Below are 22,270 nucleotides of genomic sequence, written 5' to 3' on the forward strand. Positions count from 1 at the left end.
AACCGTTTAATATGGAGCTACAAAATAGGTATAAGACTTACAGAAATATTTTGAATAAACTTATTAAAAAAACAAAATTTGATTATTACAGGACTAAAATATCAAATTACAAAGGTAATAGTAAGAAAACTTGGAACTGCATACAGGAAATTTTAGACATACAACGTACACATAAACCACCCGAAATCGACCCAGACATTATGAATAAATATTTTTCAGAAGTAGGAAGAAACTAAGCAGAGAAAATCCTCAACAGGTCCACACGAAATCCAGTTAACTTACAGTATCCACCTTGTGCAGCGGCTGACACTCCAAAATCATTTTTTATGCATCCAACAAGTTATGAAGAGGTACTAATAATGATTAAAAGCTTAAAAAGTAACTCCTCTCCGGGAGTGGATGGAGTAGGCAACATATGTTTGAAAAATATAGCAGAGTTCATAGCCAAACCATTGTCAATTTTATTTAATAAATGTTTCGAGTTAGGCCATTTTCCTTCACATTTTAAAATAGCTAAAATAATTCCTCTCCATAAATCAGGTGACAAAAAAGCTCCCGAGAACTACCGTCCTATCAGCCTTATAAGCAACCTGTCTAAAATATTTGAAAAGATAATAAAAAAACGAATGGTCGAATATCTTGAAAAGTACAAATTTATTGCTGTAAATCAATTCGGGTTTCAGGAGGGTAAATCCACCGAAGATGCAATGACTGAGTTGGTTAGAATTGTAACGGAAAACTTTAAAAACAGTAGAAAAACTCTGGCTGTGTTCTTGGACCTGGCAAAGGCCTATGATACCATTCCTCATAAAGTCCTTCTACGTAAGCTAGAGAGAATAGGTATCCGGGGAACGGTGTTAAATTTATTTAAAAGTTACCTGCATGAAAGAATACAAATCCTTGACACCAGTAAACTGACATTGACCGACTACGGTCTTCCACAGGGTACAGTGCTCTCCCCGTTATTATTTTTGGTATATATCAATGATCTATTGAAAATTGACATCAATGGATGCCATTCCATCTCCTTTGCAGATGACACGGCCTTAATTTTTACTGGGTCAAATTGGCGGGAGGTTAAGTGTTTAGCCGAGGCTGGTCTGGCTAGGGTTAAATCTTGGCTGGATCACCACACGCTGACACTTAACATAAAAAAAGTGTGTACATGCTTTTCTCTCCATCAGAAAGGTCTATCCCTACAGAGCTATTTCAAGATGGTGTAAAAACTCACTCAGACTCCTGTACATATTATAATCATTATGTAGAGTTAGAAGGGTTACAGGAGAGGGATGAAAACTGTGTATGTCAGGCATTGATAAGAGTGAGGGAGACAAAATATCTGGGAGTCATGTTAGATTCACAACTCAAATGGAACGCTCACATTGATAATATATGTAAAAAAATGAAACATATTATACATCAATTTTACAGGTTAAACGGGTTAGGTGATTTAAATATATTACTATTAATTTACTTTGCTTACGCCCAGTCAGTATTACAGTATGGCATTAGGGTATGGGGTGGGGCATTGGACGTACATTTTAACAAAATCTCCTTAATTCAAAAACACTTAATTAAAGCAGCACTTGGTCGACCCAGACGTTACCCTACAAATCTCCTTTTTACAGAATTCCCAGTTTTAACAGTTAGGCAACTATTTGTGAAAAACATAATATTATACATAATTAAAAACAGAAATCTATTTACACCTCAATCTCGAACCTACAATTTTCGAATGCAAGATAATTATCAAATTAACAGAACTGACATGACTGTATGCCGAAGACAATTTCCTTACATCTGCAATAGACTCATCAACCTGCTACCAGAAAACTTAATAGCAAATAGAACAACAAAAGCAAATCCTAAAAAAAATAGCAGAGTGGATAAAATCAATAAACACTTCTCAATTCTTACAAACATAATATAATATTAAATATCACCATCATATCATTTCACTAACTACAGTTCATCAATAATTGTATCAATTCTCAATTATATTTCAGATATATTCCTTCCAACACAATATATATCAACATTGACTTATAACAGCAACCAATCATAAAATTTAATATAGCAGTAACTTACTCCATTATTTGTATTACACTTCAACTTTTCTCATATTATCAGTATTCTGTACATTTTTATTGTCATACATATTATTTGTATTAATTTTTCTTCTCTTTCACTTGTGTATTGTACTTTTTATGAATTTTTTTGGTACTCGCTGCCAGCACTCAAACCCTTGGTTTTGCAGGCAGCGCCTATTATGTTATTTTGTGTAACAAAGTTTTTATTTATATGAATACTTTGATTGTCTATCTTGCTTAACTTTGTTTTGACATTTATCATTGTTTTGTATTATATTTGAAATGGCAAATAAAATTTGATTTGATTTGAAAAAAAAGGTTAGTCATAATACCATACATGAGCATGATTGTAGGGAGGTTCCCTTTTCTATTGATTTCTTCTGCTCGTTCGTTATAATTTTTAGCAATTCCTATACTTTGTTGACAGTCTCTAGGAAGTCAGAGCAAATAAATTCTTAATAATGTGAATTAATTTGGGACTTGGACAAAATATCCATGTTGCAAAATTGCAACTTCATCTTCTTATGCAAGCAATAATATTATGACTGAATAGGCTACATTCAATGAGACAACTCTGCATCGTCAAATTGATTATAACAATAATTATTATCCAATTATAATTATTATGATAGACGTACGGTATAAGTTAATTTTATGGACTAAATTATTATCAATCGTGTAGGCCCATTCCGTATCTCAAGCGTGCTTACATACAAATAAAATTTTCTTGCTTAATTTTTCTTCTCGTCAGCTGAATGATCCCATACATGCATTCGGTCACATACTTCCATTACGGTATCGACAGACGACAAAAATTCCAGCTGTTTTTCCAAGGTCGTATTTATCCTTTTAATGTCCTTCAGCGAGTTATCTCGGGGTTGAGACCTAGTACAATCGAATTCTCATATCATAAACCTACTATGTTCCAAATTTCGTAAGAATCGTTAGAGCCATTTTCAAGATCCGGTCACATACAGATATATAATTATATAAACATAAAAACATATAAACAGAAATTGCTCATTTAATAGTATAGGATATTCACATCAGTAATAATTGAAGAACTATATTTCTGGGTGTATTAACTTACTGGTTAAACGTAAAAAGGTACCTAAATGTTTTTTCGTTGTTGGTTATTCATCTTGCTTCACTACTATTATTATTAGGTACTATCGTATTTTATATGACTTTAAAGTGAAAAAACACTCACATTCTTTGGTGTGGCGATACGAACGTTTCGTACTGGTATTGCACATTATGTGCAATAGAATGTGAGTGTTTTTTACTTTTCAGTCATATAAAATACGATAGTAAAATGTTTTTTACTTATTCTCCACATTTATGTAATTGTAATTTTTTAAAAAATGAAGCTTTGAATATTCTAATATGTCAGTCATAGTTTTGCTTTGAAAGTGAAATTTGGTTTTTGGAAATTCGCAATTTCTCTGCATGAATGTAACATTGATTAGGGGTGGAGCCGTGAAGGGTTGAAATAATAATGGACTCGTCTGTCTCCCCTAGTGATTGATTATTGGTATGGCATGGGGTGGTATTTGGGTGTGGCAGAAACTAAGTAGCTCCCTCACCGAAGTCAGCGCCACTGTTTTATTGGATTAAGTCATTTAAAAAAGTCATTCACCTTGTGAATTTAAGATTCAGTTTCATGTTGTTAAAATTGTGAAGATATTTTTTTCAATACTCTCCCACTTAAAACTACATGAAAAATCTTGACTAACATTCTTTTTGTTTAAGCTCAGTTCTCTGAAAGAGTATTTCGTATTGTTGCACATCTCCCGCCTGTCACTATTGATTAGGAGCTTACACTGCTGCCAACATTTCATTTTTGTAACATGACTGAAAACATGGATTTTCTCAATAAAAATTCATTAAAAAATGCTTTTTATGTTTCTTCATGATTTTGAATAATAATTGTTATCATTTTATAAAAGAAATATGGATTTAAACATATTATTCTGGTCTAAAAAGAATAAATTTATTATTGGGCTGGTTTCCTACCTGCGTTTCCTGCAAGCATGAGGGAAGACCCGTACAGAACAAAAGAAATGACCAATGATGAAGCCCGAGCCCGGATCTGAGCTCGCAGTGCCCAGATTCTAAGGAAATGGCTGATGGGTGACTGTTTGATCGTTCAATGGTTGCCCTTTTTGGCTTTGTTTAAAAGTTATCTCCTACTGAGCTAATGTTGAACAGTTTCTGTAAGCTCTAATCGTTATATCTTTGATTTTTAAAATCAGTAAGAAGCAAATTCTCGTCTAATTATAAATTATCTTTAAAAAACTCGGGATGAAACATACCCACGCGTTGAGACGCTTGCATTTCAATACAGTTGATGGCATTTTTCAGCCTATCATTGTTCATTCTTCTAAGGATGGAATTGCAAAGGATGGGAATCTATCATGCACTTCCACATATGGCATCCAATGTAATCATCATACCCTTATGTTTTTCTTTGAAAAACCTCTGTCAAAAAAGCCTGTAAAACTTAAAAAAAAAGAAATATCCTAATGATTCATTTCAATTTTTTTTGTTCAATAATTTTATTCATGTCATGGTTTAACTCACAAACTTAATTAGTTTCATATATCCCGGCTCGAGTCAATTCCTGTATTGATATAGCTTAATATAACAGAATTTCTTGCCTTATGATTTTTTTACGGTAGTCATGTAGGCCTATATTAGCCAGTAGCAAAAAACATATTGAAAGTAACTTGGTCGTGGATGGCTTCAGTTGTCATCTCAATTTATAGTTGGCGTCAAGTCTAAGCTTATTCAACCTTTATTAAGAATATGTATACTGTACTCTACTTTATTAATAATACTGAGGGTGATGCCCATATAAGCTCTTGGGTTTGTGCGTTGGTAATGAGTGAGAGGAATGATGTGAGAGATGACTACTTTTTAAGTTGTCGGGACCGACTGATTATCGTCTCCTCTGAAAGACGGGGTTGCCGTATCTATGTGATTGCTGTAGTAAAAAACTTTTTCCCCGGTCGAGACTCGAACTCTGGTTTTCTTGATTATTAGACCGGCGCGTTATCAGTTACTCCAACGAGCCACCCAATAATACTTTAATAATTCTCACTGCTCTTAACTCCATCATAATTTTTAAATGTTTTATTCAATTATATTTTTTCATAATTAAAACATCAATTTGACTAACTTAGTTGACTGTAAACTACGCTCTCTAAACGCTTCTCTTCAATCAATCGTATCATTCATTTTCAGCTGATGGTCAGCCAAGGAATAATCCATCAAAGTCATAATGGACTATTCTCCCTTCTACCTCTAGGACTCAGATCAGTTGAAAAGCTTATCAAGATTGTTGATAGTCACATGAGGAAACTGGGAGCTCAGAAAATTATGGTTCCATCTTTGACTGACGGCAGCTTATGGAAAAAGACTGGTGAGCAATGTATTAATCTCATAACTATGCGCACTCAAAATACCTGAGATCGGCCGCTCTTACATTTGACCGATTGTCGGCTCATTAAAATTGACCGTAACTCAGAATTGTCCTCTGATGGCTGAAGAAACAGCTGTTGATAAAAATTAGCGAACCGGAGGTCAATTTTGAGTGTCGGCCGACAATCGGTAAGTGGAATGGAAACGGCCTTGGAGTGAATTGTTGAATGATTACGAGGTTTATTCTTAGCTTGATTTCTCTAATTTCCTTCAATATTGTTGAACTGTTGAGATTTAATTCCTTCTTATGGCATGTCTACATGTATTCTTATTTATGATGATACTAGCAAGTTATTTGATAAAAATAAAACCGACCTGGAAGTTTTACATATTTTTTTAATAATCGCAATTATGTTTAAATGGATAAATAATGTTTTTTTATCTTTAAGAGGCAGTTAATTCAAAGTCGATCAAATTTATTCAAATTTGATATCTACGACAACTACAATAATTGTATAGCCTAATAATAGCAATATGGAAAGTTGTTATATTTGATTGAAACTATGAATGCAAAGGAAGTTGACTGCTATTCTGTTATTATTTTGATTGAAAATCCAAAACATGACTGTCGTTGTTTTTTTCAAATTACAGAAACCTTGATTCGTATGTTATTGTCGAGAGGTTTTTGACGCTAATCAAGGCTTGGGTAATGTAATTTATAAACTAATAACTAGTATTATGCTTGTTATGTTTAATATAAATATTTTCTTGTCATCTTCTGTAGGTTTGAAGATAAATAATCAAATCATGTGTTAATTTTACAGGTAGACTGGATACTGCGGGACAAGAAATATTCAAAGTATTGGATCGACACAAGAAAATGTTCGTTTTAGCACCGGTAATTATTATTTATATTTTCAGTCTGACTTTGAACTGTACAAGTCTTGATAAAATTAATTTTATTCATGATTGATGGCAGCTATTCAAGATGCTCTCACACTTCTCTGCACCTCCATGCGAACGGCTCGCAACTTGCATCGTGCATTTCTCTTTCTCATCGTTCATCTTGAACAGCTGACAGAATCTCATAGTACTATCAAATTTCTGATGGGTCTTGGTAAAGCTTTGCCGTAGTTGAAAAAAATATCTTAGAATGAAATAAAAAATTTTCTTTGAATAGAACATTTTTTAGGTAGCCCAACTACACCATCCGGGATGGACGATCTCATTCTATCTTTATCGAAGTTAATTCTATTCCTTCTAAAACAATACAATCATATTTTTATATCTTTCATTTTTAGTAGAACAAACTCTAGTATTAGAATAATGTACTTGAAGTACCATACTTTAGTATTTAAATCATATTTAAATCGGTGTTCTACTCATGTAATAGGTGTAGAACTTGCAATGAATATGAAATGTAAATGTACAGTTTTCGAACTCAGAATTATCCTTATCAATAAATAATCATGTTCTTTCTATTATTTTCCAGTTATTATTGATCTGTTTTAATATTTCATGTCTCAACTGTTACTAAAAGAAATGTCCTATTTATTAGTAGTATGATGTTGAGTATATTTATCGTTTTACTTTCAGACACATGAGGAGTCACTGGCTAATATCCTAGCCACAGTTCCTGTCATATCACATCGCAATTTGCCGCTTCGACTCTATCAGATTACAAATAAGTATAGAGATGAGATGAGACCCAGGTACGGATTGATACGTAGTAAAGAATTCATGATGAAAGATTTATATTCATTCGATGCCACAATTGAAATGGCACAAAAGACTTACGATCATGTATGTGAGATTTATGGACAGCTTCTTGATCATATTGGAATTAGTTATTCAAGAGGCAGGTAAATTCAATTATGCCTTTTCTGTTTTTATTTTGTTTATTCCACGAATTTTAATAGTGAGTTTCCAAAAAGTACTTGAAACCTTTGGGAATGACTTGAGAATAAGCATTTTTATCAGTCATTAAGCATTATACAAACATGCAATAGGCTTCGTCAAGATAAAAAACAATTAATTTAGGTAACTGACATTGACTGAGCCCTGTATGTTTACATGTTCTGTTGTATCAGCCACATGTTGATATTATAGTACGTGGAAATATGCAGGTGCTTATTACGGTGTGCAGCGTCATTAGTCTTCAGCTAGCGTCCAGATTCTCTTAGTAGTTGCCTAGTACTCATGATACCTACAAACTTAACAATCTTTAAATTGAGTTACCATGCTTTTATGTATCATAACTTATAAATTGATAAAAACAAAATGAAAACTTGCAGTACCCTTTATTATTTAAAATAATATTTTAACTGTACTATAGTGTACATAATATATAACTAAAAGTATATAATATAGTACTAAAATATAGTATTTAAATAATAAAGGGTACTACAAGTTTTTATATTGTTTTTATTAATTTGTAAGAAAAGTAGCCCATTCAAGTGGGATTTTTTAAATAACTTATTTAACAAGACGATTCACTGTAGATGAAATATTGCAAGTAAATTGGTCGTGAGTACTGTAATTGAACATCATATTCGAATTTGTTGTTATTGAAATCATTTGACTTATTCTAGGTGTTGATTTGAATTACTATACTAATTGAATTAGAGAATCATTATCATAGTAAAAATATAGCATTATAGTTGTCTACCATTAATTTTGAAGCTATAGCTAATTACTGTTAATAGCGAGTAATTTTATTTATATTTAGCTATTTTAACCTTCCGGAAGTCGCGCCCTACTCAATCACACAAGCAGTCGCGTGTTGTATTTTACAACATTTTATTTTTGTGTTATGTTCTCTGTTTACTGTCAAAACATATTAATTAATTTTATAATTAATATTTCCATCTCATTAAATTATTTTACGCCTATGAGCATTTGCATGATTATCTTTATCCTATATACAATATAAATTTAGCCAATTACCTTAGACCAATAAGGTACACCAAGCATAGCCTAAAATTCTGTGTTAGCCTACAATTCTCTTTCCCTATCATATACACCACTGTCGCGACTAAATGGCACCTAAAGACTGAACCATTGCTCGGTTGATACTGCAACTCAGTGGAGTGATGGGGAGAAAGTTTCGGAATGCGTAGGTGACTCATTCACTGACATCACTCCATTCAATAGTTTTGTGCAGCAAGAGAACTGACACTTGTAATTTTTACAACAGCGCGACTGCCGGAAGGTTAATCAAATAAGTGAATTATGAAATTACCTCTCAACAATATTGTCAATCATTGATTTACTTGGTCAAATTTACTTTCAATCTTATTTATTAATCAAATGTAGGCCTACAAGTACATTGAATATTGTCACATTAAACATAAAATTAAAAGAACAAACCAACACACAAATACAGTTAATGTCGAAATCGCATAAATTACTCCTGAACAAATTCCTGAATGTAGTATAAAGACATACATTCTCACCAGATAGTCCTTCAGATGAGCTTCAAAAGATCTTATATTTTCTTTAGACTTTTCAAATTACTGGACAGCATGATAAAGTATCTATCACCCATTTATAAGTTGTCCTCTTTTTAAAGATGTCCAAGTTATGACTTTAAAAAACTCTTCCTGATCGAGTGTTATGACAGTGTGATTTACTATTTCTTAGTTCAAAATCAGTAGATTTTCTATAATACATCATAACATCATTAATTAATGCTTGTAATTTCAATAAATTGTATTTCCTTTGTAAGCAAATTAGTTGATTGTCGTAGACTAATCGAATAATAAGTAGGCTATGCTTAATCATGTTGACATCGGACGTGGCAGTGAAGACGTAATTGAAAATCAGCAACTAGCTAGTCCTGTATGTTTAAACGTACTGTGATATCAGCCGCAACGTTGATATCATAGTATGTTGAAATATGCAGGTACATTTATCTCAGTGAGCCATCTCAACGACGACTGAGCCCTGTATGATTTACATGTACTGTAATATCAGCCACATTGATATTTTAGTACGTGAAAATATGCAGGTGCATATCACAGTGTGCTGCGTCATCAGTCTTCAGCCACCTTTTACAAAATAAGAATTAGAAAACTCATGTAGAATATTATTGTATTATTAGCTGTAAGAAATCTGCCTTGCTCAAATTATTTATTTGTTCTTGTATAGTAGTCTTATTATTTACTTGTTAGCCTATAGTGAGGTCAACGTTATAACGGTAGTGAAAAAAGATAGAACAACGTTGCCGATCTTCTGTCTTGTCAATGCCTTCTACATACGGTAGCTGATACAGGTTTCTTGAAGTAATATTAACTGTTCTTTCTTGTTAAAAAAAAACAATTATTTTTTATTAAGCAAGAAATTATATTTTTCAATAATTTCATAATTAATATAAAATATTTTGTTAATCAGTAATTCTACATTGTTAAAAGACGTTCTGGCAACAGAGCAAAGCGAGAAAGAGATAGCGCTATCCGCTTTGTAGAATAATAGACAAGGATAGCAATACAATTGCTAATCAAACACTGCCATTATAACGTGGACCTCACTATACACAGGGCACTTTTATCCAAAATCTAAACGAAATTGTCTAAAAGCTACTTATCCCTACTATTGAAAAATTAATTTTCAATTCGATTTTGTAAAAATTATAATTCAAAATGAGATCTGAATATTTTGCTTATAATTCGAATAAAGCAATGTGGAATTGAAATGAATGAGCGGCCTGTATCTTTCGAAGAAGCACCAAACATGCTATCATAGATTTTCAAATATTTGAATTCTATCGTTATTGGTAATTAAATGGTTATTTATAAGATTAGCCTAAGTTACATTATTTTCTTCATATAATTTTTCAAATTCCTTTTATATTACATAGAAGATGGGATCTCATACTGAACTACTCTTATCACTCATTAAATATTATATAAGTTATTTGAGTTACCTATTTGACTTTTACTAAATATAGGCCTCTGTAATCAGTCTGATCACGTTCTATTTATGATTATTACGGAAATCAAATTTATAGTATACATCATACCATGTTTTGTAACTTGTAATTTTTACATCATGTCACTTAATTTAAAATTATAATTGCATTGTAATTTTGTAGGCCGCGCCGCCATAAAGCCAGTTGACAGACACGTGACGTACCCGACACCACACACCCACCACACACATTCTTGATAATATTCAGACATTATATATTATCTTTGATAATACTGGTCCATTCCATCCATGCTGGTGTGGTAGATTGATGGTAGATGTGAATTATTATGCCTATTCACAAGCTGATATGCTTTAATTTTAGAAGAATCATGTGCCGGGATAAGTCCGTGTACCTTTGAGTTTTGTCGGTGAATGTGGGGTAGTAGCCTAATTTGAGACACTTGATAGTAGCGCAAAGAAAGGACATTTTTGAATATTGTATTTTGCATGAGCCTATCTGCAGCTACCGGCAATTGCTGTAAATTACATTAGATAACTCATTCATGTAAACATGCGTTGCAGTCTCTGACAAGTGGCGTCAAATGTGGCGGTTAATGCACTTTTAAGTAGTTTTAATCACATTCAATTTATTGATTAATGCTTGCTTATTAAAATAGTGACGAATTTATGTTTCAAAACAAGATGACTAGTAGCGTAATACCATTCTGTTAGTGATTTCTAATATACCATATTAATGTACTAATAACTGCTATGGATTCTTTTTTATAATCTCTACTCTGTTATATAATTACTATTCTGTTACACTATATATAGTACTATAACTACTACTCTATCAATTCTATTACTACTGAATGTAACATAATTATTAGTTATATTGATATTGATAAGACTTGGATGAGACCGGCTGGCAGTTATTTGGAGTTTGAGATTGGTAACTCCGAACCACCGTTGGCGAACATTTATCAGGCCAGCGGTGGTGGAGCTACCTCTCTCCGACTTTGAAATTCATCAGCAGCGCAACACTTCATCAACGTTTAATTTTTACATTAAGTTACTAATTTTAATTGATGATAGAGTAGAGCTCTAACAAAATGTCAGTAGAAACTGTCCATTACTGATAAGCTAATTCAACTTGATAAACAATTAATAGTTAAAAACAACTGATGTTTTTTAGTGTTGAAAATTTATTGTCATGCCAATTGATCAATAACGGACGATGTTATAATGAGGAATGATACTGTTGAATTGAAAATAACATAGGCTACATGATTATTTTTAGCAGATCAGTTATTGGATAAAATACAATAAGACTGCCTTCTTTGAAATGATGAATCTAGTTGTAGACTGATAGAGTGATTTCCACGTTATAATGACAGTGGAGAAAGATTGGAGAAGAACGTTGCCGAACCTCTGTCTTGTCAATGCCTTCTATAAATGGTAGCTGATACAGGTTTATTAATGTAATATTAACTGTTCATTCACGTTGAAAATAATCAATTATATTTTATTAAGCAAGAAATTACATTTTTCAATAAGTTCATAATGAATTTCCATAATTAAGGTGAAATATTTTCTTAATTATTAATTATACATTGTTAAAAAACGATCTGGCAACAGAGCAAAGCGAGAAAGAGATAGCGCTATCAGCTTTGTTGAATGATAGACAAGGATAGCAATATCATTGCTAATCAAACACTGCCATTATAACGTGGACTTCACTATTTATAGGCTCAAATATCCTGTAAGCTTACTGTAAAAAAAGCAACGTCTATGAACAAGCCGATCTTCTTACTGACTCACCTGACAGGATATGTAAAATTAAGCTACAATATTTTTAATTTCATAAATTTATGAAATTGTAATTGTAATTCAATTTGTTTGTTAACATGGTAATTTGTAGAACTAATTCAAGAATATTTTTCTGTTTGGCACGCCACATGCAGGAACGTTTGGTATGGCGCATCTAAACTATTTTTTAAAATTGATCAAAATTACTTTTATGTTTTTCTGTAAGTTGATTTTCATGAATGCACAAAGGAAATTATAATTCATGATTTATTCACGGCCAATACTTACAAGTTCACAATGTAAATTGAATCAATTTATTTGGTTTGTTGGTGTCAAAGATGATTAGGCAAAGGGTTCCTATTATCAGTTTGAACAATTTTCAAATGACAAACTGCAATATTATTTTGCTTACCCTGTTGGAGAAAAAAATCTGAGAGTAGATAGATATCACTGGTCCTACAATATTTGTTGAAAAAACTATAAGGACAAAGCACACAGGAAGCGCGCCGCCTCTCGCAAATCTTAATACGCATTAAGGTAGGTGTAGCGCTCTTCCGGTGTGCGTATTCTTAGATGCTAAGTATTCAACTTTAATAATTTCCAAGTTGCCAAGTAAGATGATTATCTAAGATTGTGCTAAGATTCTTTTTTTTAAGGAGCTAAGTAGTATTCAACCGGGCTATTTTCAATTATTTCGAGTCGCGCTGCGTCTCCTGTGTGCTTTGAGCTTGAATCGTTTAAACAGATAGTCAAGTCAATCCGCAAATAACCTATACTCAAAGTAAGAATAATGAATCGTTATATTCTGAACAATTCATTTATATATATTGCTGGTATCTGTAGTAAGCATAATTGGTATTTGTAACATCTCATTGATTTATCCAATTTGTTGAAAGCTGGCTGGCTTCATTATTTGAAAATATAAGTAGATGTAAAAACGTCATATTGAATATTTACCATTTTTTTATTTATTTACAATGCAAATGACACAACTAATTAAAATATAATTGAAAAATAATTCAATGAAATTCAATTTAATGAATTCTATTGATGTAAAATTTATCACACACTACTGATCAATCGAGTGTGACTTAGGTCCGGTTGCTCAAAAGCCTGTTGAATCATTTAATCATGATCAAATGACATGAGAATCACAGAGGAAGCTTTTTTCAAACTTCTCTTATAGCTCCTCGTGGCATTTGATTACAGTAACTATAGGTTTTTTTAATAGGATTTTTTCAACTGAGCCCACCTATTATTTTCTTGGTAAATGGTTTTGATTTCCTTCTACAATAATTTAATTTTCACAATAAGAGGAATAATGATGTGTGCCTTTTTAGTGGCTGCTCCAAGTGGTATGATGGGAGGTGACCAGTCTCATGAATTGCACTATGTGGCAGACATTGGCGATGACACGCTGCTGACTTGCGAGGATTGTGATTACAGTTGGAACAGAGAAGTTGATCCACAACTTGATACTTGCAAGGCTTGCTCTTCTCCGCGACTCAAACAGACAAAGGGCATAGAGGTTAGATGATTTAAGACAGCTATTCATTAATTTCCACAAAAGTTGTTGAGAGCAATGATTTTTTGACTTGTCATTAGTTTAATTGAAATTTTATTGACATAATAATATATCATCCCGTAGCCACATGTTGACCCAGTCGCTGGCTCAGGTGCAATTCCTTACGAAGTCCAATGAATGCCAGCGCTGGCAAACCACCCATCCACACCTGGCGCTGGTCGACATTGGCCTTCATTGGGCCAACATGTAGATGTGGCATAAGTATTTGATAGTTAATTTACAGTGAAGCTGGAATTAGATTATGGTTATATACTGTGATTCACGTTAAAAGTGAGTGAAATTATAGGATGGCTTAGATTCCAATTCTTTGTTTCCACCGCCTTCTGTAATAGATATCTGATTCAAGAGACCCCGGTATATCTGATACAATATCAATTGTCTTATTTAAACAATCCAGTTCATAAATTTGTATAATCCTTACATTTGATCTGATACGAACATTTTAGAATATATGAAGATAATATTACTGGGCTGAGAAAAATTCCCATATAGATACTCTAAATAATCGTTGAATGCATCTATTGAAATGTCAAGTGAATGTGCATTTATTAGTTTGTAGGTCTGAAAATATTGATGGCTGATACATTTTTCAATCTGAAGTTATTGATTATTTGAGGTATCTCCATTCGTAAAGGCAAAGGCTCAAACTCAGATAAAAACTAACACTTTAATTTGAAATCTCAATATAGGTTAAACACTTATCAGAGGTATAGGATAATTAATGCATTTTGTTGAGTAGTGAATTATTTGCTAGGTAGCCAATACATTTCTACTGGGAACGAAGTACTCGAAAGCGTTGTCTGCTCGTTACGTTGGAGCTGGCTCGCAGAAGCCAGTGGACCTGGTGATGGGCAGCTACGGCATTGGCATCACTCGCCTCCTCGCTGCCGCCCTCGAGGTCAACTCCTCCTCCTCGGCGGGACTGCGATGGCCTCTGCCGCTCGCCCCCTATACTGTGCTCATCATCACACCAAAGGTAATTGATGGCAAAGTGTCCTTTGAACATTTTTTCATTGCATAATTATACAGGTTGCGGCATCATGGTCTAGTCTTTGAAGATTTTTACATAGCATAGTTATACACGGTGCGGCATCATAGTTTCCTTCTTTAAAAACTTCATGAAACGCATCAGAAAACTTTCAATCTATTTTCAAATTGTGAGTATGTATTGATAAGTTTTTTTTCATGTAGATTTGAGGAGTATATCATGAAGGAGACGTTCCCCACTCTGAATACACTGAGAGTACTTATTTCTAGTATCTAATATCACCCTTTCCCTTTGAACAATGCAATGTTAATTTTGGCAGTTTCCACCTGTGTGTTGTTTTTTTTAGAGGATCTTTGGACGGTTCACATAGACACGGAATTTCAAAAAACCCAAGGAAAAAATAACTCTGGGGCAAATGAGGAGATTAAGCTAGCCATTGCCTCCAACATCCATTTTGTATATTATATCCATTCTGCCTTTTTTTATCAGGGTTACTCTTGAATAGAGAATGATAAAAAGTCCCTTTTTTAAATTGTTTACTGGAAGGGTACTTAGATTTTTCTTTCTTTCTATATCCATTTTGTATCGGATAAAAATAATTTGCGTGCTGATGCCTTGCAGATTGCAAATAGCTCACGTGATCCAATGGGCCGTGGAAATTTAGATCCTCTTTTTGTTGTACTATCAGTTTTTCTAAACGTAGTAACCCACGAAACAATTGTTTTCCGTTCTGTAACTCTGGATAACGGGGCTAATTAAACCGATTCCGAAAGGCAAGCAGTGCTGCAACCTCTGAACAAGCACTCGAGAGGTAGACTTCAACGACGAACGCATGCTGCTCGCTGTTCCAACGTATGATAGCAACTCAACTGTCCTAGAACAAAACTTTAAAACCATGCCTCTCGAAAGTGACTACTAGCTTTCAGCTATGTCATCAACAATAGAGTTTTGTCATTCATTGTATATAGATTGTCGTTATAACCCCTTTTTTTTTTGCTGAGGGTGATGCCAGTGGCGTATCCAAGGGGGGGATATGGGGATGTATCTCCCCCGAAATGGAACCTGAATTAAAATTAGCATCTAAAGGGATGAGAGAATAGCACTGCAATAGCAATGAGATTTTTCTTATAAAAAGTAGTGGTCTAGTGTGTAGAATAGAATAGAATGACTGCTTTTATTTTTGCGAAGGGACTAGATAGCAGGGGATAGAGAAACTACAGATATCACTTCAAAGTTAGTCAACTTTTTACCATCTTTATTATGAAGAAATTCAATATAGCTTGTTATAGCTTATAGTTGATTATAGTTTATTCAGTTCCATGCATATTCTTAAACAAAGCTCCAGCAGCTTCTAGAGAATACTCCGGTTACGATGAACGGACGTAGTTTTTACCGTGGAAAGGAGGGACACATCCCCCTAATATTTGAAAAAAAAATGTTTTATCCCCCCCCAAACCAATGTAAATTTGAAAAAAATTGTTAATTAAGTTTGAACTAAACCTATAAATTTGGTTGAAATAGTGCTTTAAATAGTGGAGCCAAAATTTAAACATTCTAGCTTGTTATCTAATAATGAGTAGGCCTTCTACAAAATCACTATTTTTAACAATTGAATGACTAATAAAATTCTACTCCATTTCATTCTATTTGTTATTTAATCACCCATTGGCCTATGAAATTTTCAAGGAAAAATCGAAATAATACGTGGTCTACTGATCACCAAAAAAAAAAAACTTGAATGGAATGTTTGTGTTTTCAAGTGAAAATAAGTGTGCGAGTAAAATCGCACCAAATTGAAGGTATATTTTCAAAACTTTCCGGGGGGGGGGGGCGGACCCCCCTTAGGTGGGGGGTATTTCATATCCCCCCCCTCCGGTGTCTCCCTCAAAGTTCAGGTGTTTTCTACTCCAATGTTTTGATCCCCCCCCCGAAATTTTTTTCTGGATACGCCACTGGGTGATGCCCACATGAGCTCTACACTAGTGCGTGGGTAATGAGGCGGATATGATGAGAGATGACTTCTATCCAATTTACAAGATAAGTGTTATTTGATTTGCTGTTGATCATTGTAAAGTGCAACAATTCTTGAGGTGTAATAATTGAATCAACATTTGTTTTTTGAAGAATTGTGATTATATTGATTTTCCTAGTATACAAATTTCCTTGAAACCAATGTTGAGTTTCAAATCCAAAATGAAGCTGAAATGATACTGAATCCGAAATTGTATGTAATACACAAAACTCGGTCATTTTCAAACTGAAAACTAAATGTTTTCAGACAAAAAGTTTTGCGAAGGGTGATGCTCACATAATGATGGTAGGGCGTTGTGAATGATGAATTTATCGTTTTTAGTGGGCTCAGAAAGTGAAATATTTTCACATGTTGATAAATTGTTGGATTTTGTTTAAAATAATAACTTGTAATGAGAGCATGTAATGAGAGAATGAATCTTGGATAATTATTGGTGAGGAGGCAATCTCCTACCGCTTAGAGTGGTTAGTAATAATTGAGGGATGTTATCTTCTTGATGCTTCAACAGTGGATCAATTATTTTACTTTGAAAATGCCATTTGAATAATGGTTTATAGATTTTGCTGAAGTAATATCAAATCAATTTATTTTCCACATTACATAAATTTGTAAAATCCATAAATAAAATGTATTAATTTAAATAGAAAGGGATGCATTATAAAATTAATGTTAGTATAAAGATGGCGTGGAATTCCCCCAAGAACACTGTACGTTTGTGAATGGGGGTGAGTTCTTTAATGAAAAATAGAGTAACATAGATCTTTATCTGTGCTATGTACTATCAACTTTATATTTTATACAACCTATATAAATTAATATAACTGCTGTTTATAGTTTCTTCAAAAAAAAAAAAAAAAAAAAAAAACGTTATCAGTAGTAGAGCAGAGTTGATTATAAATTTACAAATGGGAGAGCAAGGGAACCTAAGACCAGCAATGAAGCAAAAAAGTTTTATTTTAATTAAATTGAGCTTATATACTAAATGAAACGTGAATGGAGCAGTTCCTCAATTCCAATCCAGCCTATGCCAAAAAGCCACTCGACCAACCTACTTTTATAAACCACGTCGCTCCAACCCTCAGTCTCCTTGATGTCGTCCGGCAAATTCCTATAGATAATTTGAGATAAATTGATAATAACTATGGTCTTGGTATTTGTCGTTGATTACAGGATGGGAGCAAGGAATCGTTACAAACACAGGATGCAGGCAAGGAGCTCTACTTGAGATTGACCAGTATGCATCACTTGGAGAATGAAGTGTTGTGGGACAACCGAGATCACTTGTCAATCGGCCGAAGACTCAATGACGCCAAACTGACCGGTTATCCCGTTGTAGTTGTAATAGGTAAATTGTATGTGGGGCAGACGCCCAAATGCGAGGTTCATTGTGTTGATGATAACTCAGTACATGAGTTGGAGATAGGTGAATTACAGCAGTTTCTTAGTCAACAGAAATATTCATCTTCCAGCTGAGCGTAAATCTAATATAGTTGTAGCAAACCGAATGTAAATGTAATGTAAATAGAAATGTTTTTATCATATATAGTAGCAAATTACTTATAGAAATATTGTTAGTTTCAAACACAAAACGTTGTTACCATTAGGGTGGCCTATAAGTCAGTTGACACACTGTTCTGTTGTTATATTCATTGTTTATCGAATAACAATGAACACACTATCATGAACAAACATCAAACGTGAAAACCTCAAACTAAACTGTGCTAAAAAATCCTAAACAGCTGTGGTTTGAATTGTAACAACAGCTGACCTTGAAAATTGTTAGCGTCAACTGACTTTGGGCCATTCTTTATTATAGCAGGGCTACTCAACTTACGGTCCGCAAGCTGTATTCATATTATGGTCCACCTAAATGACAAGAGAAACAACGAATTTTAAAGTTTTCTCAAAATGTTGTATATGATATTTACCGGGTAGGTTGATTCTACCAAGTGTCATTGGAGAACTAGTATCGAATTGAGTAATTACTCTGTCAAGTATGCTGAGGTCTTAGGCAACTAAGCACAAGGGCTACTTTGATGAAATTTATAAAACCTGCTATCGAATGCCATTCTACAGCATCTTGCCCTCTGACAATTTCAAAAACTTGGACGTTTTTGCTTGTGTCATGCTCTCAGTGTTTTGCTAGAACTAGAGTTGTTTTTGTGACAGTACGCGCCGCAATGCCGTACCGGTACTCTAGGTTATGCCAGTAAATCACAATTTAGATAGGAGTAAAAGAAGTTGAACTGTCTCAGACAATAATAATCTTTCTACTCTGATGTAGCCAAGTAGGGATGGTCTTAGATTCTTTATAATATTCAGGACAAATTATTGAAAAATTTCAGTTTTTTTCTGTTGCTCCCAAATACCTTGAAAACACATTTTTTGAGGCTAAATTTATTCTGGGGCGGAACCCCCTTCTCTCCTCCGTAACATTGCCTACCAGAACCAATATTGCTACAAAAACAGCACTGGCTGAACCTATTCATTTATTGGGTCAAGAACGTTACACTATTAGAAAGAAAAATTGTGCCGTAGCCCAAAATATTATTTCTCTTCGGATTCTTCTCAAATTTAGTTTTTTAAATTGACCAAAGTGTCTTGCTCCCATAAAACGATTCAGGTTCATTCGTTGGAGGATTTTATAAATGTAACAGAGTAATCATCGGCCAGAAGATTATGGCATCATTAGGGTCTTACAGGCTTAAGCACGGCCACTACTTCAGCTTGGCTCCACAAATTTATTCAATTCACTGACACAGGCATTAATCATTCTATATTGGAATAATCCATTCCAATATAGAGGATTCTAATAATTGTTTTTTCTGTTATATCATCTGTACCATCAGCCATGTTTTCCTTCATGCCTTTGATAATCAGTTTGAGTTCTTTCATTGAGAAAGAGAGGTCAAGCTCCCCAGCCTCTCCTTGGCTTCTCCTCATCAGTTCCTTTTTCACCCTTGAAATTTTCCACTTTTTAAAAGTTTTGCTGCCACTTGTTCTGCTGTGACAGTAGAACAGATTTTTTGTTGTTGTGTTGGTCTTGTTGGGTCTCCACTTAGAAAATTCCTAGTAATAGCTGTTTTTCAACATAAATTGCACTGTTTTATTGCTAGTGAGCTAATCTAAAAGTTTTTAAAATTCCAAAAACGCCAAATCCGAGAATTAAAAAAAAACTGTATATCAAGTAAACTTGTAACTTTGGAAAAATACTTAGCATTGTGAACTTGTAGATTGATGAGCTGATAATCTCATATCAGAATTGCAAATCTGTAACTGTATTAGTTGTATAAATATAAAATAATTTGTGTTGTGGAATGTTACCTTTCTTCCACTCAACTAATTTTTTTAAAAGAGACTGTATCAATAAGGACTTTGCTTATTGGGGATAATATGAATATTTTATTGAATACCAACATTATAAAACTACAAAAAATTTTACTTGTATACACTAATAAATCATGAATTTACCTATTAGTTTTCTTCATAAACTCAGTTCTTTCACTAATTTTTTCCATAGTAAAGGTTTTGTTGTCAGATTTTGTGGTGACCTGGAAAAAATATAGATAAAATGCTTTGTTGAAAAATATAGTTATTTTTAAGTTTGTTTAAATGGTTCGGTTGAGCTATTCTATGCTAAGAGCACATTAGAAAAACCTTATGATTATGAACAAGTATTGAGGCCATTAATTTGAGATTTTTTAAGAAAAAATTCAGTAGAAAGATTGCTTGTGTGTTTCTATTCTTTGTATTATATTCTTTAAAATTTAATATTCATCAGATAAATAAGTAATAAATCCTACCTTCAACTATGTGTGATATATTCATTCATCGTCATCACTTCCTGCAGCTTGGTTTGTTGGAAGTTGCAGTATCTCATCATAAAAGTGCTGGTGCTGATCTGGGATGTAATGCTTCACTTTTTCAATGTCCTGCAATTTCTTTGGATTGACTGGAACTTTTCCTTTGTAAAGTTTGTCTTCAGGAAGCAAAATAATTCCACGTCGTCCTTTGAGAAGTCTAAACGTTGAGCTGTGTGCACCATCTATGTATTCAAAAGCAGTAACACACTCGTCACTGGTGTACTTGAAATGTCTGTACTTGCTGATCAAAAACTTTTCATTCCTCCTCTCAACATCAGTACAATATTTTTTAAAGTAGTGTGGCCACCACTTGTGGAAGTTCAAAATATCCTCATTGTGCACTGTTTTTGCATCAAATTTGGGTTGACTTTTCTTGGCATTCAGAATGATATTTTTATATTCATCTGGCATGTAAACACGGTCCATTCGCCGAACACTTCACTTTATTACAGAAAAATTTCGGTCACATGGCAGAAAACTGTGCCCTCGTATTGGAAAATAGTGCTGGATGATAGAAAACCTTTCATTCAATACTAACGCCAAAAAGAGTCTTGTGAGAGTGTGGTTACGATTTTGACCACCACATGCGTCACTGAACACATGCAACTCTTTAACTTCTGCCGCGATGGTATTTATGAAATCAAGAACAAAGCTAGAAACCTCATTTGGGCCTTTTTTGGCTACACCCTCTTTGTAGGTGTAAAATAAAGCCTTTCCATTACCTATGTCATGGATATTAAAAACATAATACCACAGCTGGCGTAGGTAGAAAATCTCCTGTACTGGCAAATGTGGAAGGGGGAGATTCTGCATATAATCGAATGAAATGGCTGCTACATCTTTTCTGTTTTTGCAAATTTCTGTAACTTCTTTGATTTATTATAGAATTTTCCTGCTCTTCGCTTATGAACTAATAGTTCTGCAACAGCTACTCTTTTAGCTATGTCATTCAAAGATGGATTTTTGATCTTGGTGTTTAGTTCCTCGCATGTAGAACAAACATCTACTTGAGGCCTTCCAAACCTGTAACCGTAGTTAGTATTGTAGTGTTTGACATAATACTCATATTTTACTATTCCTGTTAGCTCAGGGTGTTTTAAAATAAAAAGCTCATGCATTTTTGCCTTAGTTAGAGTTGAATCCAAATACGTTGTAGGTGAGCTTGTGTAGTGTGCCACCTGCCACCTTAGGGAATGAGGAGATGTGTTCGTCTATTTTGTTTATTGTCAGCTTTTGAAACATTGCCTCGGTTCAAATGTCTACCCCTCATGTCAATGGGTGTCTGATTGGATTCAGCAAGCTCATTCAACCGGACCACAACTGAATTTGAAAGACTAAGAAGGCTCATGTTTGCTTTGCGACAAACTTCAGTGCGAACATTTCCTTTAAGAGCATTGTATTTGTAAGAGGATGTGATTTGTTTAGATTTTTCGGACACAGAGCGGTGTTTTGCTACTTCATGCCTATCAATAAGGCCTACAAGGAATGTATCTCTCTCATTCTTAGGACGCCCACTATAAACACTCTTTATGATAGCCTTCTTCTCATCATCAGTGAACCCTTCAAATTCTT

At 33.8% G+C, this 22,270-nt stretch overlaps 1 protein-coding gene across 1 annotated transcript; it reads left to right on the top strand.

The window, feature by feature from the left end:
- Positions 1 to 5,318: 5,318 nt before the first annotated feature.
- LOC111051922 (probable proline--tRNA ligase, mitochondrial) lies at positions 5,319 to 21,001 on the top strand. The gene is made up of 6 exons (XM_039427282.1): positions 5,319 to 5,514; positions 6,338 to 6,411; positions 7,110 to 7,371; positions 13,571 to 13,758; positions 14,570 to 14,791; positions 18,006 to 21,001. Exons 1-6 carry the CDS (start codon positions 5,340 to 5,342, stop codon positions 18,306 to 18,308), a joined length of 1,224 nt encoding a protein of 407 aa, XP_039283216.1. The 5' UTR covers positions 5,319 to 5,339; the 3' UTR covers positions 18,309 to 21,001.
- Positions 21,002 to 22,270: the final 1,269 nt, after the last annotated feature.

Source organism: Nilaparvata lugens, chromosome 4, assembly GCF_014356525.2.
Source record: "Nilaparvata lugens isolate BPH chromosome 4, ASM1435652v1, whole genome shotgun sequence".
Classification (NCBI taxonomy): domain Eukaryota; kingdom Metazoa; phylum Arthropoda; class Insecta; order Hemiptera; family Delphacidae; genus Nilaparvata; species Nilaparvata lugens.

Excerpts from the sequence above, each read along its gene's own strand:
- LOC111051922 (XM_039427282.1), top strand. The coding sequence starts at position 5,340 with ATGGTCAGCCAAGGAATAATCCATCAAAGTCATAATGGACTATTCTCC. Across the intron at positions 5,515-6,337 it reads CAGCTTATGGAAAAAGACTG|GTAGACTGGATACTGCGGGA; the intron begins GTGAGCAATGTA and ends TTAATTTTACAG. Across the intron at positions 14,792-18,005 it reads TGCTCATCATCACACCAAAG|GATGGGAGCAAGGAATCGTT; the intron begins GTAATTGATGGC and ends CGTTGATTACAG.